Below are 26,018 nucleotides of genomic sequence, written 5' to 3'. Positions count from 1 at the left end.
AATAAATAATATGTTTACTTTCCACAAACATGAAAAGGTTTATATTACGAATCTACATACGTTATCAAATTAAGTACTTCTTTCGAGAGTCGGTCGACATGTACTTGACCGATTCACAAAGAACTAGGAAGTAAGAACCCACTTGATCCAAAAGGTAACATATTCTCTGCATTTTGATCAAGAATCGCCCTTTTCTTTTATTCCCAGAGAGCAAAGATTTACACCTCATGGATCAGTAGCAGTGGTCGGGACTTTCCACAGAGCTAGTGATTCCACTCCACCAACGAAAGAGAACTCTGCTTTTAGGACACGAAAACACACCGACACTCATTAAGAAAAGAAAAAACAGTATAGACACGTACAAGACACCTTTCCTTGTTCTTCCACAAACATTAATAGTGAGTGCGCAGAGTGAAAGAAAAATGAAAATTTGGCCCTTGATTGGCGATCATAAATGACAAATTTAAGTCCAACACACACCCACGCTCTCTCGCATCATCACCTACCTCCATTATTGTATTCAGAATCACCAGGAAAAGGTAAGAGAGAGAGACACAGAAAGCAGATGATGATGAAGATGGTGATGCAAAAAAACGAGATGCATGGGACCCAGAAAAATGTAGGAAGACTAGAATCCATGTGTTTCTGTTTTGTCGTGTCTTAGGCCAGCTAGGACACCACATGTTTTCATTCCTACCACCCCCACAAGACTCTGAAAAGTTGCTAATGATCAATAGGGTTTGCATGCACGAGACTCATTCGGTACTATCTATCGTCTGCAGATCTTCGTTTGATTCTCGATGGCCGGTTTTGGAGGGCAGAGAAAAGGTGAAAAAAGGAGTACTTTGTGCTCGTGTTGGGATGGGAAGATGATAATGACCTCCATTCAACCTGTGGACTTGAGCCCATGGAGAATCTCTCTCTTCTTTTTCTTAATATACTTTTTCTGAAATTTGCTGACATAGCGCGCCTTGTTACATTCACGTGTAAAATGAATTATGGATAGATGTCGGCTTGATTTATTAGTATGATTTCGAAACGATGGTCATTTAATCGTCTTTCCACCATTGATGGATAGTTTCATAATTAAAGGTTATCACTCTTTTCCCAAAAAAAAGGAGGAGTAATTGCTTAAAATAAACATGGTGATGGGCATGTGATAGCAATAACTACTGTTTGTTTTGAATGGAAGGACCAGCCATTCCATGAAGAAGAGGCCTCAGATTGTGGGCCTAACTCTTCCCACACCATCTGCTTCACAATGATTGTGGGCCTCAGATTTCATTATCTCCCAACTCCTAGACCACTGAACTTTAGCCTCAGTTAGCTGAGCAAGGCTTTAATGCACGACCTGCCCCCGTCTGCTCCTTTCATGGAGATGAGGTGTCCATGGTTGAGATATCTGTGAACTGCTCCAGTTGTTACACTTCTCAATTTTGAGACAAATTCAAATGATATTGAGTGTCAAACTAAATGATCTTCGAGCTCTATGCCTATTGAACCTCTGCAGACTAACTATATATGTTTGTAAGAAATAGAAGTGTGGAAATGATGCCATTTACAGGTTTTAACATCATCGACGAAGCTCGTAGATTGAGTCCAAGCTCAAAATTAGACTAGGAACGATGGAGCATCAGAGTCAAACGCAATCGAGCTCAAACACATGGAACACTTTGGATCTAGCAAGTCAAGCTCAGTATCAATGTATCGAGTACTAGATTTACAGATCGAATGGCATTTGAACGACACAATCTCAGGTCTTGTTTGTGGCTTAGTTACAATGGTGTTTAGATCTTTGTTCGCTCTGTCCATACAAGCTATACGAGACAGAAATCTTAAACAAGGAAGATCGAATGAGCTAACATAAATAGTGCCTACGAGACACAACCTTGGCAGTTACCAACGGAACAACTGGGACTGTACAATCTACAACTACACCTCTATAGTCACAGAGGCAGAAGCAAATATATGCAAGACAACGATTAAAAAATTTATCTAATTTCTCAAGGTAGCTTTTATGGGCAAAGGAAAAGATTCTATGATACAACAGCAGGACCTATAAAGCATACAACTACCACAAACAAGGCCACTTACCAACTGTTACAAGTCACTCTCACCGTTTCAATGCTGGGTGAGAGAAGGAAAAGAAGGTATAGATTTCAAAATCAATCTCCGCCCACTCCTTAGTGGAGGGGAGGAACCAAAGTCGCTATGCGGCGGAGAAACCCTCTTGCCATTGGGAGAACCAGTCTTGATTACTGCGTTCGGAGTGTCGTTGCTTTGGAGCACCTCTGGCATCTTGCCGCCAACATTATGATTATTACTATTGCCGTAATGCTTCTCAACCTTGGGCTGCGGGGCAAAATGTTCAAGTTTCCCCTTATTTTGACTCGCATGAAGTACTGAAGAGGAGCTGGTGGTGACGAAAGATGAGGATCGTGGGGGTTCATTCTTCGCTGAATATGCAGTCTGAATTGATGGTCTGGTACGCACAAAGGACCATTTAGTGTTTTGAGTATCATTGTGAAAGTTTATCAGCAGCAAAAAAGCTATATGACGATACCCGTAATATGCAGATGGTGTCGCTTGAATTGGGTCCCTCTGTTTCGTGATTTCCAGAGAACCTTTGTTCCCCACGCTTTTTTCGAAATTTTCCTTCCCTTCTTGAATTACTTCGGCCTCCACACCAATTAGAGTAGATCCTGGAGTACAGTACGGCAACTATTTTAACAAAAGAATCACAAATAGTAACTAAAGGAGTCCATACAGGTAAAATAAATACTGGCAAGATCCAAAGATTCAGAGGGAGACCTAATCCACTCACCGTCTTTTCTACCGAATGAATTTTTACAACCTTCACATCTGCAGTTGACGGAGCATCCGACTCCACCCTTTTGTTCAAAAGAATGAAGTGTTTAAATAGGATCGTATCATGTGAAAGCAAAATATAAGGAGAAAATAAGAACCTGATAGCATTCACAATACTTCTTCAGGCAACTAGATTTCTTGCAGTTGCATCCCCTCTTATGCCGTGCTGAAGCAGGGGTTTTATTGGAATCGTCCTGCAAGAAAATTTGCTCTTGAGATGGCAGTTCTGATTGCATTGACAGACTTTAAAAAAAACGTGTCTTACCCCGGTATCGGGAAAAGAGTCGGAAGCTCTAATAACTTTTGGAGCAAATGCAAGTGGGTTGCGGGACTCGATCTGTTTGCGAGTTGCAAGAACAGTTTCTTCGTGAATAGGCTTATTGAGGCAGTCTAGGCATGCGCACGGCTCGATGCAGTAGACACCAGCAGCAAAGCATTCACAGTAACTACAAGAACAGGAAATAAGATGACTTTCTATTTTACCCATTTGTTCAATCTATAAGACCATCTTCGCATTCTTTAGAAACAAAACTAGGAATCTGATTATTCTTTTCCTTAGTGTGAAAACCAAAAAATACTAAGTTTCACATGCTAATGGAAAGAGGCTAATGGAAATGAAATCAGCACCACGATGATCCAGACAATATAACAATTTGAAGCCCAAGAAACAGAAAGAGGAAAAGCAAACAATTTTCTGACACATTGATTGTTGCTCATCACACTTATCGACCATCCTGGCCAAAACACAACTAACCATCGCACATGTAAACCAGCATATAATGAAAGATGGAGACTACGAGTAGTTCATGGTTAACTAATACTCATATGAGAAGTTACTCTTGGTCAATCCAGATGTCAGTTACGTATAAACTAACTCTTTTGACATAGTTATCATGGCACTTTCACTTATTCATCAGTCTCACAAGAAAACATAACTTACAGCTTCAGACATTTTGATTTCTTGCAGTTGCAGCGTTTGCAGGCCCCATCTTCAGAATGTTCTGCTTTGCGCCTGCGAAGCAACAAGTAGTGTTCTTAACGTGAAGTAAATTCAACAATTGTATGCATCACAGTAGTTCTTTTTACACTGAGGTTTAATAGTCATGGACATGCCTCTTTTTCTGAGGACTGTTGTGGTCAAGATCTTCACCATCAGGATATGCACATGATTGCGAACCATCTTGTACAACTAGGACTCCATTATCGGTAGACCCTATGTCCTCAGAAGCGACTGAAGTCAAAGGTTCGTGAAGACATTGATGGGAATTGGGGAGATTCAAGGAGCTAGAAGAGATTTGCGTGTTCATCAACTGATTCTCACTCAACAAATTTCCGTGCTCTACACTTTGGTAGTCGTTTGAAGTGGTCGCCAGAGCATTTAGGTGCAGACCGATTCCAGGCAACGCGCACCTCAATGGATCACCTTCACTTTTAACAGGAAGCTGCCCTTCGTTCACAAGAGTGTTTTCATCATGTTGAGATGATGCCAGGTGACTATAATCTAAATCGTCACCAGAGAGCTTACGAAGTTCAGCAATCTCAAAGTCCAGACAACGCCTCCTCATGCCCCGATGAAAATTAGGGACAGGCTGCAAAACTTCAGTTCATAAGATTGTCGACTAAATGATGTTCAAGCAAAGACATATACTGGCATCGCTGTACCAGGGAGATACTACCAAAGTACATTATGAGTGTCACTTAATATAGTAGTGTGTGCATGTAATACAAACAGATTGAGTACGTAACAACTGGACAACTGTAGCAAAAAAAAGTTTTACTTTGTAATAACTGGACTTATGAAAATACCTTCCAAGCGATAACAAACGCTTGTGATGCAGTGAAAAAAGATAGATTCACTCTAAGCACCACATAACGTACACGCATAAAATTGAATTCAGCTAACCAGAAATGTGGCAACATTACCGCGTAATCAAATGACACGCGTGTTCCTGCATCATTGTGCAAATTCTTGTCCAGCTCGATTGACATATACTTATCCAAAAACTTATCCAGATTATGGACATCAATATTCTTCATCGCTTCCTTTTGCCCGTAGGCTTCTTCAGTCAGATATGGGGGTTCTTCTATTTGTTGTTGTTCCCTATGCTGTAAATCAAACTGTTGCTGTCTCTCAAAACCACTGACATCCTCCGGTGTGAACCTCGACATAAGAGAACTTAAACATACCGTTCCAAGATCAGGTGATCTCTGAACAAGCTCCCTAAAAGCCTCAGCATCATTAGGGGAGCTAAAAATGAACAAGTCACTAGGATCAATTGGCCATTCTTTGTTCTGTTCTTGACCTTCACCTCCAGGAAGTCGTTTCCCAGGAGATTTCACAACCACCGATATAATGGGGGTTGACATACCTGCAGTCTCTACTGCAGATTCTGCATCAGCAGTACAAGTTGTCATGTTACCTTCCGGATCATAGAAGCTATGCCTCGAGTTCTGAGGAAACTCGGTCGCAAATTCTGAATGTTCCTTGCATGGTTCAGCGCGAACTTCAACTGAAACCTTTTTGTCAGAGTTGTCTCTTCTTTGAGAAATGCCATTAGTAAAATCCCCATTTCGGCAGACTATGTTTCGGTTTCCAGAAGAATGATCAGGATTTGATGGATCTAAGCTTTGATGCCTGAAAAGAACAAGTCAAGGAACGAGAAGAATTGTGATTACTAGCGATGATACAATGCACGTGCTTTGCAAAGAAAATCTGCAATGCCATCAATTACCTCCGCAGCAAACTTGAGTCCTTGATAAAATTCGCATGAGGCGAAGTGAAAACTGAGGGAAGGGATGTGAAAGGAAGTGAGGTGAAAGTCTGAGCTATGTGTAGGGATCTCACTGGCTTGATAGGCGAGAGACTTCTGATGAAGTTGAAAACCGGGGAGTCCTGTCGATATAAGGCCAAAAACATCAGACCATATGAAGATTAAACGTCACTATTAACAGGGAAGAGCAACAATAACCGAAAAGAAAATACCTTAAATGACAAGACCAAACACTGAAGCGAAACAACGCTGCCCGAAAATTTGCACAGTGAAAACAAATGGATTTGGCCTACTAATTAAACTTCATTATAGCTTAGAACAGCAGAGTTCTGTAAGAAATCATACAAGCGCGAAAAAAAAATCCTTCTCTCAGCATGAATTATTGGTAGAACGCACTTGGCAAAATCACCCATTTTCCCCCTGAAATAATCAGAGAAGAGAACTGACGAAAAAGAACCCTTATTTCTAGACATTAAGTTCCATCGGCCGGACGAAAAAACCAATTCGCTCCCCCCGAAATCATCTCAACGATTTCCACCACCAAAACTATCGCAACGAACTGCTCGCAGAGTGAACACGGTAATCTTCGAATGCACATAGCAGATCAAGAACCAAAATTATCCCTTAATCAACTCGAAAACGCCACGGACAGAACACACGAAACTTCAGAAGACCGAACCATTCCTGCTTCAAAAGGGCAAACCTCTCCCCGCGAAAACACCCCAAAACAGGAAAAACCCATCAAAAAGAAAAGACACCCGAGCGCCGCGGCATCGCCACACAAACGAAGGAAGCAAAAGAAACCCGGAAAAGCGAAAGAAAAAAAAAGAGAACCAATTCGCAAGAACAACCGCGCAATTGGGTCGGCGAGGAACCACCCCCCACAAAAGACTAAGAAACCCGAAAGGAGACGGGGAATTCTACCTCGTGGGCGGATGCGGGAGGAGGGCCGATCTGGGTCTTCTCAGGCGTGTCCATCTCCGGAGGACCAACTGCTGCGCATCCCACTCTCTCTCTCTCTCTCTCTCTCTCGCTCTCTCTCTCTCTGTGAAGTTAGTGTGTGTGAGAGTGTGTGTGGGGCGAAGTGAGAAAGGAGGGCGGGGGAGGAGGAGAGAGAGATTCAAGACGAAGCGGGAAGGCGGGAGAGAAAAGATGTTTTTGTCGCGGTCCTTGGACGATGACTTCTTGCGACGGAAACCAGAAGCATGTCCCCACCCCCACCAGCGCCACAACCCTGTCCTTTCGAGCCACCTGTCTCTCTCCCCCTCCCTCTCTCTCATACATGGGCCAGGCGATCTGTCCTCATTTGGCCTGTGAAAACCGGCTTGAATTACACTCAACCCTTGGCACTTACATAATCATAAAATAAGACCTTAATTTCTAGAGTTAATGTTACGAAAAACTTCAAATACAACTAGAAACTCTCAAACTGGTATATCTGTAATAAATTTATCATCGATTAGTTTCTGTTATATTTTACGGTCAAATTGCTGAGTTGAATGACGAGTGGCAACTGACGGGTGGCAACTGACGGGTGTACCGGTCTAGGGTTTTACCTTCCGTTTGTCATGGGTGTACCGGTTTGCGGGCATTAATCCAATTTAATGGAAACTAAAAAAAGGTAAATTTATTACAAATGTATCGATTTGGGATTTTTTGTGGTCAAAAAATTAGTTTGCGGTAAATTTATCACATATGTACCGATTTGAGATTTTTCGCGGTATTAACCTAAATATCTAATCGTTTAGACCATATCGTGATGCCTCATTTTTGAGAAAAATCCATATTAAATCATTTTACCTCGTTAATTTTCCCGGTTAGTTGATACGAAGAGATTGTTTAAACGGGTTGTGTTGTTGTTAAAATGAAAATTGAGTTTAGTGAGTATATTCGGGATATTTTCTCATGAGTTGGTACAAAGAGATTGTTTAAAAGGGTTGTGTTATTAATAGAATGAAAATCGAGTCATGTGAATGTCGCTAAAAGTAATCCCTCAATAAATTCCTTAATGAAAACGGCAAAGAATATTTCCTGTTCATATGGTCCGACCGGATTCTAATTCGACCATCGATACAATTTTCTTTGCCGATTTAGATCAGCTTAACTTGTTTGTTAAAGAGTTTACTTATCGCGAAGATCCAACGCTTTTGATAACGTCTAGGTGGGAAAGCCTGGAATTAATCATTCAAACTATGAACCACTCAATTACTTCGGATCAATTTGAATGATTCGAACCGTAAATAATAAGATGAAATGAGATCGCTAATAATTCGATCGAATCTAATGAATTCTAACCGTAACAAACGGGTTTTAGCTTAGATTTTAATCGATTATTAGTCCTCAGTAAAGAAATTCAACCCTCAAATTTTCGGAGGTGGATTTTGAATTATCATCTTCATCATCAAACAAGCTAATTGACATCACGTTCTAATTTTTCCATCACTATTGCCAATCATCAGGTATATTCCACAAAGCAACAAAATGCTACGGTTAGATTCCTCATGTGGGCGGCATTTGGCGACCAATTTTGGCGCCCAAAATAATTTTTTGGAGGCTAGGCTATGGCTAATGTACGTTCATTCAATTCGGGCTTCCTAGGTCATGTGACTGTGGCCTACATCACACATTAATTAATGTCATAAAAGTGTCGACATCATGGGCGTATTGAAATGGAAAATTTGGAGAGTTTATGATTGACCGGGGAAGGATGGGGGTTTTAGCATAAGCTTGAAAGATAAATAAAAATTATTTTATATAAATAAATACCCGGTGCTTCTAATCACCAAAATAATAATAATAATAATAATAATAATAATAATAATAATAATAAAAGTACCTAGAGCTTCATTATGAGTACAAGAGTGGTCCATATTTCCATACATTCGCTCAGCCCAGTACCTACTCCATGGTCCCATGGATTTTGGTGGCATATTCTATAATTCCTTCTTCCTTTTTTTTATTTTTTATTTTATTTTGTGGGGGGGGTTGTCGTAGGCATTTTTCCACAAAGAGGGAAAATAATTTTTAGTACATGAAAAAACCAAGTCAAGAAATTGATATGATAAGTGATATAATAAATTATAAGTGGGAATTTGAATAAGCTAGTCATGTTCAATGCACAATAAGGTTTGCCTCGTATTTCGAAAACCAATTTTGTTAAACAACTTTAAGTATATTTGACAATATAGAAAAACTCGTTGTAGGAAACCGTTCAAGCATCATTAGCTAAGAATATATTGGCTAATCATTTTCCAAGAAGCAGGTTGAATGAACCATAAAGCCGAAGAATGAAGGGCGTAAATCTTAGCAAGTTTTTTTTATATTAAAATCATATCACATTTGTAATGAGGCCGTCCAAAATGCTACTCTCATATACTACGGTGTGAAGAGCGATAGGGCCAAATATGCAATCAAGAGAGGAGATCAATTGGTTTTTCAAATATGTAAAAACTAATTTTTGCATAACCAACCCCTTTAAAAAAATCTGCTTCTACACATGAGTGAACTAGCAATTAATGATGCGAAATTAAAGACCTTTAGGGAAAGAAATTGCACAAAAAGAATTTACAGTGGTTCAATTTGAGTGTGTCTACTCCTCTCTTCCAGCTTTAATAGTTTAATTAGACTAAAATACATTAATTGAGCCAAGTGTGCAAATACCGCCTCGTTACAAAAGTGGAACATTTCACTGCGCAAACTCAAAACCTTGAACAGCTATCCCACTATAATAAAGTAACTATGGCACTCTTCAATAATTGTTCTCACATCATGTACACACAACGCAGCAGCTGACTCAATATACGTGGATTGAGTCAATTATACTATACGTTTGACAAAAGTAGAACAATAAAAATTGACCATGCACTTTTTTGAGTTCAAAAAAATTGAATGTAATAGCCCGACAACAAGATGGTAAAGTGGTAACCAGTCTAGGACAATAATCAAGCTCTCTCTCTCTCCCTCTCTGTGAGAGGAAGCAAAGGTCAGCTCTCTCTGACACAGTTGACATTACAAAGGATCGACCGAAACATGCGGGGGGGTCCTAGGTAATCCCACCCTGTCCAAAAGCATGAGTTCAGAGAACTCCCAGAGAACCATGGTACTTTAAATTAATCAATTTTCCTGGCACAAAACCACAACCGCAAAGCATACAAACTCTCCAGCAACTGTAGCGCCTGTCAGATACCACCGGCAGATTCACCATCGCCTTATTTAATTTGCCTTTCAAAATCCTGATGAGCGATGATGCCCCTCTAAGTGCAAGCCTCCAGTCGAAAACGACAGGACAGGCTACAAAAGAGTAAGTAATGATTGGGAAGAGCATCTTCAATGCTACAGATGAGGTATGGCCAGCCCTGCAGCTCATACGTATGGGAGTCAAATATTTTCTTGATTCTTTATTCGCTAGGGTTTTTGGTTTCTTCTCCTTTCTTGTCTTGATTGCTGTCATGTTTTTGCTGGGGTCTTTTCTTCTCTGGTGGTCATTGACAACCACACGAGGACACACAGGTCTTCATTATTATAAATTTATGGGAAAATTTGAGATCTCCTAGAAACAAATTATGGGGCTTCTAACTTTCTTGTCTAGGGCACTAAACGCCCAACTCATTAGGTACAATTTGAATTTGTAGCATCCGTGGCCATTTGAGCCTGCAAGTTTTTTCTTTTCCTTCAGTTGCCCCAAGTCCCAATGAGTCGGTAGGTTTATCAGGAGACTTGGAGATGCTTTTTTATTGATTTGATGCAACTAGTTTTGACCTAGGGTTGGGTGTTAACCATTTTTTTGCATGGATTTTGTGAGTTTTGGAGTGAGGGTTGCTGCATTATCGAGTTGTTAGTTGCTCCCGATGAACTCCTTCTCGTTTGTCTATTTATGTTCTCTATATGTGCGCCTCACGGGTAACAAAAATCTTTTCTTGTGGGTGTTATCTATGTACGAAAGTCAAGTTGATACGAGTGAAAGTAATGGGGGATTAGGAGTGACGAGTAATTAGACGATTGTTTTTCGCATATCATGAAATAATCTGACAACAAAGAACTGTGATTGTTGTCGTTCTTAACGAAGGGTTAAATTTTCCGTTATCCCCGATTGAAAGAGACTTTTTTTTCAATCACGCTTATGGTTGGTGGGTAACATACCATGTACAATACCGACATGCAAATTTGATTAAATAGAATTGTGGGTGACATCGTATTTGCGACCCATCAATCAATAAAGTGATTAGAAAACCATAACGGCAATGAAATTATGAGATTGTAAATATGACAATTAAGGAATGTGGTTTAAACGCAAGACCCAAAATTCAATTCCTTCGATTTGTTCAACCCCACTGCCCAAGCATCATTAATTAGATGGGGTCTAATTATTCTCGAAAGACTTTAGGGGAGATTTATATTGGTCTCGGCACTTCTTGTAGGGAAGAATGTACTCTAAGCTTACTTTGACTTTGGAGTGGTTGGATGGACGCGTGAAATTATGTGAAACTAGGAGTTGGTGCATGATACATAGTCTACTCCGAAGTTCTAGCATTCATATTTTCTTTAGCATTTTTCCCGATGTGCATAGATAAGGATTAGTTTTACTTTCCTGCTCAGCCACTCTAACTGGGGGTAGATCATGATGGAAAGTTATAAGCACCATTTTTGTTATAAGCACCTATTTTAGGTTTTTTTTTTTTTGATAATCGAGGTGTCCGCGTGGCCGGCGAGAAGTGATGCCCGACTAGTCTTCGAGGAGGTCTAGCGCAGCATCCCACCGCCACGACCCCCCACTTAAATTACCGATAGGCGAGTTTGAACCCAGGACCTCTCGTGAAAGAAACTGAGCGCAAACCAACGCGGCCAACGATGGGTGGGTACCTATTTTAGGTTTTTGTATATGAAATACTTCACTTAATTACTTTCACAGTATTAGGGTTTGGCAGTATTTCTCATGCACTTCTGTTGAGTCCATCGAGAAATTTTCACTAAGGCTTTATTTATTTCGTAGAAAATGAATAACTTGCAAAATATTTTCTTAAAAATGATCGCTTATATCGCTTGAAATAATTAGTTAATGGAAAATGTTTTCATTATTGATAACAATTTATGTCTAAATATTTTTGTGGATAATGAAAATATTATTCGTTCATTTATTTCTGTAAGCGATACAAGCGATCGTTTTTAAGAAAATATTTTTTAAATCATTCATTTTCTGCAAAACAATTGGAGCCTAAAAAGGGAGCGGAGTGTTTATCACCACCTCTCACTCCCTTCTCCTGCCTCCAACTGTATGATCGTTTAGTGTACGTCGCGTGTCTATCTGATAACCAATAGGAAGAAAAAGAAACTAACTCACTCCCTTCTCCTCTTTTCATCTTGCTTATTACCTCTTAAGTTTTCAAATTTGGCATTAAGTTTTCTTTAAATTATTTTGGAACCTTTGACCCTGCTAAGAAACTCATGCTATGAAATTGAACCCATCAATCATGAGCAGACCAAAATGCAACAAAGAAGATGATAGCTCCATAAAATTAACAAAATACAATGAAGATGACTGAAAAAGATAACTTTCTTTCTTTTTTGACAATATTCATATCGTTGTGCTTTTTCTCCATTTACATTTACAGTGATAATTTTTTACATGGTAAGAGAGCATGATTCATATTCGAACCAAATTTATTTGAGAGAAATTAGAATATGACGCAACACAACACGATATAACGTAAAACCGATACGCTTGACGTCATCCTCACCTTCCTCCGGCTTATCACTAGCAATTCACATGTGGTAGATAAAAGCATATATCTATCTGCACGGCCCTATATGCTTGACACATGCAAGTTGGACTCTGTTTTCTAGATGAATCAGTCAAGACTTTCTTAATCAGTTTTCAGTAAAGTGAGGGCGAGATCTTTCTTTCATATCTTTCAAGATCCACCCCACAATATGGGGTCAAAAAGCCAAAATAAATTATTTTAGCCCTTATAAAAAGAAAACAGAGGAAGGTAATAAAAAAAGAAAGAAGATGATGTTGGGGAGAGCCGGGCAACAATTCACCAAACATTAAACCCAATCTAGGATCAATATCTCCCTCAAACTAAACCGACTGAAATCTTCTTAATTCTAGTTATAGCCAACAATATTCCAGCAATACAACCTCGCAATTATAAGGAGACAAATGCAACGAACAATACCAAGATTTAACGTGAAAATATAATGAGGGAAAAATCACGGACCGCCAAAAAATTTCCACTAGTCACCAAGAATAGTTGGATCTACAAAGTTCTTGTTTAGTCACACACTAGAGTTACAACATCAATAATGCAACAACATTTCCATAATCACGAAGGTGGATTTACATAAACGGAAGTGAAAACCCAAATCGCGATTGGAGAATTCGGATGAGGTTCTCAACTAACGAAACCGATCAACTCATAACCCTCGGTCTCACGAACAACATACTAAAATTTGAGCCAATTCCGACAACGTTTGGCTCTCGAATCGGGACCACAAGCTACAGCCCATTTTCTTCCTTTCTCTCCCCTGTTCTCTCGGTGAGCTCTCCTTGGGCTCTCTCTCTTGGACACACGTAGCAGCCCCTTTTTTCTTTCTTTTTTGATTTGTTTTTGTTTCTTTTCTTTTTATCATATTGGCTGGGCCCCACAGATGAGGCGGACCCGGCCAACATATGAGTTCTTCTTTCTTTTATTACTTAGGAGCCGTGCAAGATAAAAGTCTCGTGCACGATTTTGAACGAGAGAAAGAAGTGAGTAATTAATAGGTTTTCACTCATATTTGGCGAAAAATGAAAAGAATTGTATAGTTACATCGAAACTTTTCTATTGCGACAAAAAATAATTGGCACGAAAATATTGATGCGACACAAATTGCCGGTGATATGTTCATCTCATGGTGCAGTTATGAAATGTGCTTTATGCGTTTTACCTTGTTAACCCCACTAAAAGAATTCTTAGGCTTGGTCCCCGGCCCCCTCCCAAGCACGCTACCATGCCCTTCATCCCCATCGTCGCATTCAAAAAAAGAGGAAAAAGAAAATTTAATGTCGTTAAATTTAAAATTGATAAAAAAAAAACTTATATAATTCGCATGTCCATATTGGTATATTTCGAACGTTTTTTAGGGTTTCATAGTGACTATAAATTACTAGAATATTCAATTTGCATGAGTCATAGAAAAAAACAAGAACTAAAATGTATAAGTCCAACCAAACAAAACTTATCGTCGAAAACATTTAGATCTTAAAAGACCTTCATCTCCCAAGGCAAACCTCTTCATCTTCCAAAAACTCTTCCATTTTTTGAAACTCTCGTGTAGACTCTCAACTTCAATTTCTGAAGCGGAAAGCATGCTTCGCCTTTGATTTTCTTTTCCTTTACTTTGACTGTCTTTTCTTTTATCTTCCGCTCTGTTTTGGGAGATTGTGTGTATGAATAAATTTCTGTACCTGATCTTGGGTGAACGTGAAGTCCAGTTCAACCATTCGTCTAGTCGACAGCCATTGAGGAAGATGTTTGGGATGTGACTCCACAATCTTTTTGAGATTAGGCTCCTATTTTCTCTCGATATAGATTTAAGTTTAAATCTGAGGGTTTTACTCTCTCGAACTAGACCTAGAATATAGATCTAGAAGCTCATTGTAGGTATTTGATTTGTGTTTTTTCAACATATTGATATTAGTGTCTTTGCACGGCAATGGTGATGAGGACGTTAAACCTAGACGCGCGTCGCAAGCCATTACAAATGGAGTGGGGGATCTTAGCGTGTGCTCATCATTGAATCTAGTGATTAGTCGCCGAACGTTTACAGTGGCAAATCTGTTCTTGAGGGATGAAAGTGTGCTTTTAGCTTCATATTGTGCTTTGTTATTTGCGTTCTAGTATTTGCTTTGTTCCGCAGTTGTTTGGGATTTGCTAGGCTTGTATGCTTTCTATGTACCTCTCGGATATTATTCTGATGAATGAAATTTTTCTTTCGACCAAAAAGAAAAAAAATCTTAAAAGACGGTGCGGTTATATTGAATAAGGGATAGAACGACCGGACATGCGTGCATGAATTTACCGCATAAATGCATGTCCAATTCCCTATATCATACACTATAAATAGTTCCATATTTGGACTACCCACATGAACTTTGACGGGTTTCTTATCTGAATCGAAGGATGTATCACGGATCGACGATTAAATAATCCACGATAGACTTTCATTCACGTTGTAAAAGCATAGAAAGAGATCGAATAATGGAGAAGATTAGAAGCGGTGTTTAGTTGCCGGTTGAACTTTGCATGCCCCATGAGGTAATAAGTCCAATTTTCTCTCGAGCACTTTCCCTCATGGGAAGTTAGAGCTACGACAAGTAGCTCGACGATGACATGATATAACAAATTAATAAATCGATGATGTAACTCTACTTGTAAACTTTAAGTTCCATCATCATCCTCGCATAAACGAACAATCTCGCGTCTTGGCATGGTCAAGAGGTACATAAGAGGAGTTCAAATCAATGTCGGTGTCCCAAGGGGAAAATTGTCCAAAAAGTCTTAAAACTTATTGTGCGCCGGCCAATTCAGTCATAAATCTTTCAATTGTGCCAATAGTCCTAAACCATTTGTCAATTCAGTCATAAACCTTTTGATAATTTGTCAATTGAGTTCTAAACCTTTTGACGATTTAATAGGTTTAGGACTAAATTGGCAAATTTTCAAAAGGTTTAGGACTAAATCGACACAATTGAAAGGTTTAGGACTAAATTGGCACAATTGAAAAGTTGAGAACTGAATTAGCCACCATAAAATAGGTTTAGGACTTTTTGGACAATTATCCCGTGTCCAGATACACATATGTAAGTACAACCATTAACTCGTTACGCGACATGTCTTACCGATTGCACGATCTTTGATTGCGTAATAATCTCTCTCATCACGAAGGTCATGGAACCTATACATGCAATGCAATGATGGACCTTGGATTCAATCTTAGGAAGGCTTATGATAATTGGCAATGTAATTCAACTATAGGAACATGGGGTATCGGGGGAAACATGGGCCTTGGGCCAATCCACGTTGGTCTTGGTCTGTCTGAACATCGAACAAAACGAATTATGCTCTTCTGAAAAAATGGGCCAAACATAGACCGGAGATTATAAATCCCCAGCAATCTTACACAGTGAATAAGATAATAAATTTTATGGTTATCTTTTCATATTTCATGATAAATTGATCATATGGACTGGGATTCAACAACACTCTTCATCTTCAAGATCTTTGAGTGTTTCAATAATCTTGAAGTTTTTGCACCGTGTCAAGTGAACCTAAAAAGCGCTTGCGTCACTATAAAATTTTGATGAGAACTAATTTAGGAAAAAGAGATTGGAGAATGTCAATATATTGATAAGCTAAGGTATCAATATGTTGAAGTACATTTCTTCGTAAATGGTGTGCCCGCTATACTTTCTATTCCCGCCTTCTAGTCGAGTATGCTTATGGTATCGTAGCAAGGTTTCGGGTGTTGAAATAAAACGCGAGAGATGCGCAACGCACTAATGAAATTTCAATTGGGTTCGCGAAAGTGGTGTTATTGATTGATGCTAGAAGTCTAAGATAAAGTCTCTAAAGGCCGGATTGACCTTTCAATGCGTAAACTAGTCAGGAGTCGATGCATCCATCCTTATGGTAACCATGGCAGCCAAATCTCTAGTCTGTCTCCTAGACGGCATTGACATGTCTACTTCGAGATAACGGACGCCAAAGTTAAACAACGATGGTGTGATTTTCAAATTCTTTTTTAAGATGATATGTAGCCATTTAGTAAGGTTATTCACCATTTGTCATAAAATCTTTCCAATAGGTTAGTCTCACACCTGAATTCCTAATTCACCAAGCTAAATGGCCAATTTTTCTGGGTATTGTCGTTCCCATCATATGTTCTATTATGCTAATATGGGATAGCCTTAGACGAATGGCTCATTGACAACTGTAGGAATAAGAAGAATGGACAATAAACTTGAGGGCACGAAACGTTCAATTATTCATGTACCTTGAAGGCTAAATATAATTAAACGCAAATATTCGTGTGCTGATCAGGTAGCATTCGTCACGCAAGATTTGGTGCCACGTTGCCTAGATTCGCAATTGAAATGTCATGATCCACTCAATATGCTGAGCTCATCCAATATTGTTGCCTTTTAATATATGCTTGGCAAATCTACGACATGCGCACCCCATCATCATATTTTCCCTTCCTTTTTCCATTCGTCAACCTTCTACAAGCTTCCCAAACGGGAGAAGAACATAGTTTTTATCTCCTACCAAACATAGCGTGAACGATAAGCTTGCTCTGTCGTCTCGAGGAGTATGAATGTTGCTTCAGTAGTGCGGTTAGCCTCTCCTTAGGTGATACCATAAAGATTTCTTATCGATTATGGAATATTTGATTTGAGTCGTGACTACATAATTCATATATATGCCGACGTTTGAGATTGACAAGCCCGTTACCGTTGCCTCAAAAAGTCGAGAATCCTTCCACGCTACGTAGTGATTGAGAAAGGGACAAACTGGTCAGAGGCTTCGAGCTGTTGAGCTCATGAAAGATATGGTACCCTTTTACTCTTGGGCTATCATTCTTAAATGTAGCTCTCATCGTTGGGCGGAGAACCTAAGGAGAAAAATGAATCGGTATGAGTAAGTACTTTCCTTCTATATGGACCCGTCCACTATATTCTTCCATTCATTTTATATAGAGATCAATACCTTTTCGATTGGAGACGAGGTTGGACAATTTTCTTTAAATTTATAATTAGTTCACTTGCACACTCTACTTGTGTTCGCAAATACTTTTGAAGTAATATAATAGATTCTATATGTTAAATTTATTTAAATTTATAATCCTAGAAATATTATGACAATCATCATTCACCAAAAAGCTTAAGTAACTAAGTTCGGCGTTTATTCGATGTCATTATTGTGATAAAAGTGCTAGAAATAACATTGGTAATTTGGTATCTTATGCAGAGTGGGATAAAAATGATGTTTTGATGCAACGAATAGAAATGATAAACAGGCGGTGGCTCACTCAATCTAAAAAAGGTAAACGTGTGGACATAGGCAATGTGCTTACAAGAGAAAGGCTGGTCCACCCAACTTTGGCCGGAGGCAATGGACCGCACACTTTTATGTAAAATATACCATGCCGATCTCCGGCCCCTATCTCTGGCTCCGCTCCCTTCGACCCGTCCAAAGATCACTTCTATTTATAATATAAATGAATCTGATCTGGTATATCAAACTGTGGTGATGGAATAAGTTCTTTTATTTTGCATTGATGGTGATGGAATGGTTGAAAAACAGGAGCTTTAGGAGGACTTTAGAGCCATGATGGAATGGTTCAAGGAAGGGAGAGTTCTTGAAAGGACATATGGGCTACGGCACCGTCTTCCCTGCCAAGAAAACCGAAAGGAAAGCAAGAAGGAGGACAAGGACAAGCAGTACCACGGGCCGGCCGAAGGGGTACGTCCGTTCATTCGCAGGTGGAGCCGAAACAACAAAAGGACTTGTACCTAAAAATAAGGCAAAAGAAAGGACTTTGTCTGAACAGAGCCAAGAGCCAGGATTGCGAAATCTGCCACGTTCACTCTTTCTCTCTCCTCGAAACAGTATCTGGTGGCGGTGGGGGCCCTTATTTTAGGCTGTCTTAGCTCAGACATACGCGTCTCTCTCTCTGGCTCTTTGTCGAGCTCTGGTTTTTCTGCTTTCGTTTCTGTTGGAAACATTATAGCTCGAATTCCCACTTCTTGAAAAATTCTCATCCACGAAAACACGATTTCTGTCACTGACTTTCCCTGGCTGCAGATAACGATTGCTGGGTGTCTTTCTGTTTGTGCCCATTTCTTCTCCTTCTCCTTCTCCCACTTGTTGTTTGGTCTGGGTGGGTGGTTGCAGAAGCTGATGGTAAAATTGATGTCATGAGAATCCATCTCTCGTGGCTTTTTTATCTAAGCAGCTTCAACACCCACCACCACCACCACCGACTTGACCTTTAATACTTTCCCGTCATCTTCCATCTTGTTACCTTTCAAAGTCAACTTTTCCGTCTTTGTCTCTCTGTCTGTTTCTTTGATTCTCTTTTCTATTCTTAGTTTTTTTTCTCCCTTGTGCGGTGTTCAAACGTTTGTTCCGCTTGCAGCTACAAATACATGTTTTTTCCTCCTCCTAGCTCCTTGTTTCATCTTTTCTAACAGTTCCCAATTCTGGGTCAATGGTCTTTGTGACTAATCACGCAGAGGTCGTTTTTTTAATAGTTTACGTTAGTCATCTTGTCATGTTTTCAGGCACGAAAGATGGGTTGTGATTATTTGGATTGCTGGAGGGTCGCAAATACAAAAGCTCCAATTTTTTTCCTTTCTCATTGGTGGGACTTTCACGAACAGAAGAATTTTCTTTTCGTCTGGTCACATAATTGAGAGTTTCCTTCCAAATTGGCATTCAAAGGGTTTAGCCCAATTTCATTGGAAGGGGTATCATGCACGATCCAAAAAGTTGTCTTTCTTGTGTTTGTGAAATGGACCAACCCATGAATGTTTATTTTTCTGTGGTTTTCTTGTATTCATTTTGATTCAAAGTTGTGAATTTACTCTGTTTGATGATGGATTTGGAGAAAATTGAGGGAGTTGGTGGTGTGAAGGAAGAGGGCAATGTGGTCCCAAAGGGGAAGGGGAGTGGGAGTCTGAGCAGCAAAGACTTGTATCTGAGAGCTGATAAGTTTGATCTAAAAAGCTTGGACATACAGCTTGAGAAGCATCTAAGCAGGGTTTGGTCAAGAAGCATTGAGAACCAAAAGCCTAAAGAAGAGTGGGAGATTGATTTGGCAAAACTGGACACAAGATATGTCATTGCTCATGGTACCCATGGTACTGTCTACAGGGGCACCTATGATAACCAGGATGTTGCAGGTACTTAAGTTTTAACCTTCTCTTATTCTTGTTTCAATATTTAGTCTTTCTTAGAGATTTATCATAGTTGTTGCTTGGTAAGGTGAAAGATTAATCAGAATGTGGAAATTCTTCCCGTGCTTTTGCTATATGTCAAAGCCAGTGGGCCTAATGTATCTGTGGAGCTCAAGAGCCATGTTATGAGCTGTTGCTTCACCTACTGCCAATTCAGCGAAATGCTTACTGAGGACCTAGCTACTCTAATGAAGAGTCTATAAATGTACTGCCAGCTTAAGCTCAGACTTTTTTTGAGTGGAGGGTTGCTTTGCTAGATTCGTGTTGTATCTTCTTGCACATGGATGTGATTATGCATATGTAAAATATAAGAACCTCAATGACGGTATAGGTTTTTATGACTCAGGTCAAATAGGGAGGTCGGTTAGACTTGATCTGTAGTAATACATTTTGAACATTTGTACAACCAAACAACAATAAATGTTGTTGTTTATAGAGCTCCAAGACCGATGGTGAGGGTTGACGATCTGGTAAACTTCAGAGTAATTGAAGATTAATGCAAATAACTGTCGCCAATCTTGAGTCAAAAAGCAATAATCACTGTCTTTGCAATTGTGATATATGCTCTAATATTTGGCGAATCATGGAGATGTCGCAATGCTTGAGATGAAATTGTAGCTCACAAATTAGATACTATGTAGAATAATGAGAAGAGTCAGTCTAAATTCGAATGTAATCTCACAATGCCTTGCAATTGGCACTTGAGGGATAGAATATATGCAAATGAGAGGTTAGTGACTTTGGAGTTGGATTTCTTCTTCATTTCTTCATCTAGAGGTCTATTGTTAACAAAATACATGCTTCCTTTTTTGGCTTTTCCCAGTCCCATGTTAGCAAGGCGCTAATTTATTAATTTCTGGAATACCGGTGAGGTTTGAAGTTCCTGATGATGTTTAGATACGATATTTTGAGATGGATTGCTTGGAGATGGAGGAGACAAATCAATGATCATATTCAGTGCTTCAAATATAACCTGTTGTTTGTTGCAACCTGTTTGGCATAATTTGGTTACTGAACTCCAGTAACTTGTATATTTGTGAAATTTTCATGACTTTTAATTCAGTTAGATTTATTGCATGCATTAGTTCAATATGTTTCTGTTGACGAAAGCTCAGGTACTTAGCTTAAGTTCTGTTCTTGGTATAATTCTGGCGTCTTTTTTGGCTTTCTTACTTCTCTGTTTTCCATATTTTAGTGAAGTTGTTAGACTGGGGCGAGGATGGTATCGCAACATTGGCTGAAACTGCTGCCTTGCGGGCATCGTTTCAGCAAGAAGTTGCCGTGTGGCACAAGCTTGACCATCCTAATGTTACCAAAGTACAATCTCATTCTCTTTTCTTTGTTATGTGCATTTCATGAAAGATCTTGTTTTCACCCCATACAGAAGATAAAGGGAGGTGCCTCTATCTACAATTATCTCTTTTTTCTTCTGTATGGACTTATGATAGTTTTTCCTATTAGAAGAGCTTTTTTTTTTAATTCCTTCCCACTTGTCAAATTCAATTCTTTTAGTTAACATATTTGGCTCGTATATTTTACCTTTTACAGTCTTATGCCATTGCAGTTTGTTGGAGCATCAATGGGGACTTCCAATCTTAAGATTCCATCAAATACCCCTTCAAACGAGCCTCCGAATTCACTTCCTGCTAGAGCTTCTTGTGTGGTCGTAGAGTATCTTCCCGGTGGGACCTTAAAACAGTACCTGATAAGGAATAGGCGAAAGAAACTTCCCTTCAAAATTGTTATCCAGCTAGCTTTAGATCTTTCTAGAGGGTGAGTGCTCGAATAAGTTGTGCTTTCTAAGAAACTTGTCATGTTGCATTTCTTAATCATATGAAAATTATTGGATTGCAGTTTGAGCTATCTACATTCGAAGAAGATTGTACATCGGGATGTCAAAACGGAAAACATGCTGTTGGATGGCCGCAGAAATCTAAAAATTGCTGATTTTGGCGTAGCGCGTGTTGAAGCTCAAAATCCAAGGGATATGACCGGTGAAACCGGTACCCTTGGTTACATGGCTCCTGAGGTACTACTTAAAGCCATCTCATTTTAGTTTGTTAAGTTAGTATATTTTGGGAAGATAAAGGGGGAAAACGTATTGATAGCTGCACGGAATTTTTGCACTTACAAGGACTAATGCGGGAACTGTAAATTGAACAATATGATTTGCCTTCATTTGTTTTTTTTCTTTGAAAAATTTCCTTTTGGCCGTTAATATTCAACTACTCCACTGGTTCCTTTCTAAGAAAGGCATTTTCTTTTGTGCTTTCCTTTGATAGACTCCTGCTCCTGCTACTAAAAAATTTCCGTCAACCACGAGAAATTTGTTATAATAATGTGTTTGTTCGTTGTGGAAATAACTGATAATTGATGTACTTTCTACATTCTTAAGACGAGTTTCTGAATCTAATGAGACTGCTTGTAGGTTCTTGACGGTAAGCCATATAACAGAAGATGTGACGTCTATAGCTTCGGCATATGCTTATGGGAAATTTATTGCTGCGATATGCCGTATCCTGATCTAAGTTTCGCTGATGTGTCATCTGCTGTGGTTCGACAGGTCAGTTTTCTGAACGAGTTTTGCTTCTACATGACCTTTTGGGTTTGTGTTCTTCCCAATTGAATGTGCTTTATTTTTCATGTTGTCCTATTAACTTAATCAACTTTCATATGCCTTTCTTGGGAGTGTTTTATATTCTGTTTGCAGCTTTAGAAATTAAGGCATGGCTCGTGCCCTGACGTGATGTTACACACTACAAAATCATATATGTTGCTTTGATTCCCAAAGTGCTGCTGATGAAACCATATGGTTGACAACTACATTTCTCACTCTTCCTATAGCGTATTTTAGACTCTGATTCAAATGATTCCTCCTAATGAATAATGAAGTCAACTTAAATTGATGAAGACAGTTGAGTGTACTTTTAAGAATCTCACTTGCCTAACATCTGTGTGTGCCCACGGCGACATAATCTCTCTATTTGCTGGCATAAACGGGTAGATTTCATATTATTGTAAGAATTTCATCCTGCCTTTGTTTTTCCTCTGTACAGAACGTGCGACCTGAAATACCGAGATGCTGTCCCAGTTCTTTGGCGAACATCATGCGTAAGTGCTGGGACGGAAATTCAAGGAAGCGTCCCGAAATGGAGGAGGTGGTTAGGATGTTGGAAGCGATAGATACAAGCAAAGGAGGAGGTATGATACCTGAAGATCAGGCTCCGAATTGTATCTGCTTTGGTCCTGCCCGAGGACCCTGATTTCAGTTCGGCGATCCACAATCGAATTACCCTTTAGAGCAAGTCTAAAGATATATATATTTTTTTGAGAAATCTGTGACGAGTACTTGAATGAATGCGCTATTGCGTGACTTTGGTACTTGATGATGCTTTGAATTCTACTATATTCTCGGAAAATCTCGTCTGTATAGTTCTGGCCCGTCCGGCGGGTCTTGATGATTTATTGAAGAGAAAGTGATAGTGGGCACAGAAAGTGTGTAGCTTCATGAGAATAGGCAAGACGAAGGATTCCCTAATGATTCAGAGGAGAACAAAACAAGCTTTTTCAATGTAGTTCTGGTTCATTCATGGTGTTCCTTTCTTGGTCAAATATAGACTGAGAGGCTCCGGGCCGTTGATTAGTATCTGGGATTGAATTGAACCAGTTGTGATACACTTCTGCCACTATTTAAAAGAGCAGAGTCTTTCTAAAACTTGCCCCATTTCATTCAAAACCACCACTTTCTTGAAAGATCACATACCCACAATACACGCTAATTCATTTCATTTCTGTTCAATGATCTATCAACAAGTATTGGATGCACTCACCAATTTTTTTCTTTAAGCATCTTGTTCTTTCATCCGAACCTGTCCCCGCCGGGCCGACCTGGTTCGGAGTTTAAAAGGAGCGCGAGATACTCGACCTTACCTCCGGTGTGGAAAGTTTTAACTACCCACCCTCGGGTTGACGGAGATGTTGGCCTCCCGGGTCAGTCCATCGACACTACGCCATCCCGGTTGATCATGCGCACACGGGGCCATTTTAAGGCTTTTCACCATTTCCATGCTCTCAAACCTCACAAGAGGCAGTCCAGTACATCCTCACCTGGATGACATAGATCTTGCTCCGTCATTGGAAGGCGCCCCAGATCTGCGAGGCCGAGGACCTCATGACCAAATGGTACAAATGAAAATTGTAACCTTTCAATATATGTTGTTCAATCCTACAAGAGTAAATGGTGCAAGCAAAGTTTGCCATCTTGAGAAAAAAGGGTTGTTTTGGAATTTAAAAAAAGTGGAGAAAAACTGCACCTTCACAAAAAAGATTAGTAAATGGAATCAAGAGATGGAAAATGAACACAAACTACAAAAGTTTTGCACATAACCTATTCTAGTGGAGGCTGATAGGAATTTTCAATATTTTTTAGGGAGGATAACATAAATAATTCATGAACTTTGGTTTAATATGTAATGTCGTTCTTTGACTTTTTTGACTTTTAATTTATGCAATGTGATTCTAAACTTTGGTCTAATGTGCAATGTTGTCCATAGATTTTGTATTTGTTCAATATGGTCCTTGAATGATTAGTAAATGTTCAATGCGGTCCCTGAACGATTGAACATTTATCGAAAGTTCAGGGGTTACATTGAACAAATTAAAAGTTCAAGAATGACATCGCATATTAGATTAAAGTTCAAGGAACTCATTACACAAATTAAAAGTCCAAAAACATTATTGCACATTGGACCAAAATTTAGAAACAATTTGTATCATTTTCCCAATCTTTCACTCGCTTTAGGACAGAGCCCCCCGAGCTTCATAAACTACATATCGGTTGAGAAATTGAAGTCACGAGGCAAAGTGACCATGCATTGTTCATCAATGTTCCTTAAGCTTTTCAATGGAAGATGTCCAAAGATAGAAGTAACTCATTGAGATAGGAAAGAGCTCAAATAATGTTCCATTGTTCACTAATTTTTCACTGAGTATCACATTCTTTCCCTCATATAATTTATTTGATTTATTTTGGGATAATGACACAAATAATCTCTAAATTTTGGGCCAATATGCAATGTGATCCCCGAACTTTTAATTTGTTCAATGTAGTCCTTCAACTTTAGCCTAATATTCAATGTGGTCCCTGAACTTTTAATTATGTGATTCATGAATTTTTGGTACATATTCAATATAGTCTTTTCATTAATTCAAGTTCAAGGACTACATTGAAAATTTTCATATAATTCAAGGGCTAAATTAAACATATACCAAAAGTTTAAGGACTTACTTCTCGTTTGGAAATCTGCCATTGAAAAACTTAAGGAGCATCAATAGACGGTGCAGATGCAAGGTCACATCGCTCGTGACTTGAAACTCCTATCAGTCTTCATTAAAAATAGGTAACCTCCAATATTTTGTAATAGCTACATAAGTTTTTAATTAATAGTTTCTTGGCTTATGTTGAAAAATTCATATTTATATGGATAACACATACATCTTCCCGTCCTACCCTTCGGAAACATGATTTTCTTTAATCTTTTGGTTCCAAAATCATAGTGTTAAAAATGCTAAATTTCTATATTTTGATGTAGTTTTTCTTTGGTAAAGGAAAACAATATCACTTTTTCTTTGTACATTACGAATCTTCAATCGATTAATACCAATTTACGAAAATTATTATCTGATATTATTTATCGCATCCCAATCTCCTTCCTACCCTTATTATTGCACCGCGTTGCTATTAATTTTTGCTGGGAAAGATAGGTAAAATTATTGATTGCATGTTCGATATTAGTAATATAATGGAATATCTGAAAAATAATAATTTATAAAAGTAGGAGTGCACTTATAATAATGTACAAAGCGGAGCGAGAGCGGATTTTTCTTTTTCTTGGAAAAGAAAACTTGAATTTCGTTTTGAATCGGCTAAAATCTCTTAAAATATGTTCTGAATTTAACTTTTGAAAACTCATTTGAATTTGTAAAACATTCAAAATTTTGATAAATTAGCTTTTGATCTAAATTTATTTGCTCTCGTCAATTTCAAAAGGATAAGAACACGGGAAGGTAACATTTTAATTTAAATTTACGCCTTTATATATAGCTGCCATAAATGTTAATTATTAATAAACGTTATTCTTAACTTGATCATAAAAAAATTATTCTTCTATTTCTTTAATGATATTAACAAATCTAATTGTAATTTTTTGGCCCATATCGATTCTTTTCTATCTTAACAATGTCAAATCTTAAGTTTTTTTTTTTTGGTTAAATGTCAAATCTTAAGTTTATTTTTCCTTCCATGCAAAAGTTTATCTCTTAACATTTCCTGTTATGTTTCATTATATCAATTTTTAGACACGTAGAAAAAGAAATCTTAT

General features: G+C 38.7%; 2 protein-coding genes across 4 annotated transcripts; one reads left to right on the top strand and one right to left on the bottom strand.

Annotated features, from left to right (window-relative positions):
- Nucleotides 1-1,969: 1,969 nt before the first annotated feature.
- LOC115677717 (protein tesmin/TSO1-like CXC 3) lies at nt 1,970-6,664 on the bottom strand. Of its 2 annotated transcripts, none has more exons than XM_030600932.2 (10): nt 6,564-6,664; nt 5,601-5,761; nt 4,792-5,503; nt 3,982-4,457; nt 3,809-3,880; nt 3,134-3,314; nt 2,967-3,062; nt 2,783-2,891; nt 2,564-2,702; nt 1,970-2,482 (listed from the first exon to the last, which is right to left on the bottom strand). In XM_030600932.2, the coding sequence occupies exons 1-10, from the start codon at nt 6,615-6,617 to the stop codon at nt 2,122-2,124; spliced, it is 2,361 nt and encodes a 786-aa protein (XP_030456792.1). In that variant the 5' UTR covers nt 6,618-6,664; the 3' UTR covers nt 1,970-2,121. The 2 variants fall into 2 exon arrangements, with proteins under 2 accessions (XP_030456792.1, XP_030456793.1); XM_030600933.2 differs by having other exon boundaries at nt 2,825-2,891.
- Nucleotides 6,665-18,329: 11,665 nt separating this feature from the next.
- On the top strand, nt 18,330-23,057 carry LOC115677616 (serine/threonine-protein kinase STY13). Of its 2 annotated transcripts, XM_030600800.2 has the most exons (6): nt 18,340-19,584; nt 20,834-20,955; nt 21,203-21,411; nt 21,493-21,667; nt 22,067-22,201; nt 22,695-23,057. In XM_030600800.2, exons 1-6 carry the CDS (start codon nt 19,275-19,277, stop codon nt 22,899-22,901), a joined length of 1,158 nt encoding a protein of 385 aa, XP_030456660.1. In that variant the 5' UTR covers nt 18,340-19,274; the 3' UTR covers nt 22,902-23,057. The 2 variants fall into 2 exon arrangements, with proteins under 2 accessions (XP_056173617.1, XP_030456660.1); XM_056317642.1 differs by lacking the exon at nt 22,067-22,201 and having other exon boundaries at nt 18,330-19,584.
- The last annotated feature ends 2,961 nt before the right edge of the window (nt 23,058-26,018 follow it).

The sequence above is a fragment of the Syzygium oleosum genome, unplaced genomic scaffold (assembly GCF_021117445.2).
Source record: "Syzygium oleosum isolate NSW1041296 unplaced genomic scaffold, Sole_v2.1 Sole_v2.01, whole genome shotgun sequence".
NCBI classification, from domain to species: Eukaryota; Viridiplantae; Streptophyta; class Magnoliopsida; order Myrtales; family Myrtaceae; genus Syzygium; species Syzygium oleosum.
The sequence above is the reverse complement of the archived record's forward strand: the minus strand, read 5'-3'. Positions and strand labels throughout refer to the sequence as shown.

Bases quoted from the DNA above. Each gene is read 5' to 3' on its own strand.
- LOC115677717 (XM_030600932.2), bottom strand. From the start codon at position 6,617: ATGGACACGCCTGAGAAGACCCAGATCGGCCCTCCTCCCGCATCCGCC. The intron at 5,762-6,563 runs GTAGAATTCCCC...TTATATCGACAG, and splicing joins CTCCCGCATCCGCCCACGAG to GACTCCCCGGTTTTCAACTT. The intron at 2,483-2,563 runs GTATCGTCATAT...TGTGCGTACCAG, and splicing joins ACACCATCTGCATATTACGG to ACCATCAATTCAGACTGCAT.
- LOC115677616 (XM_030600800.2), top strand. From the start codon at position 19,275: ATGATGGATTTGGAGAAAATTGAGGGAGTTGGTGGTGTGAAGGAAGAG. The intron at 20,956-21,202 runs GTACAATCTCAT...ATGCCATTGCAG, and splicing joins ACCATCCTAATGTTACCAAA to TTTGTTGGAGCATCAATGGG. The intron at 21,412-21,492 runs GTGAGTGCTCGA...ATTGGATTGCAG, and splicing joins GCTTTAGATCTTTCTAGAGG to TTTGAGCTATCTACATTCGA.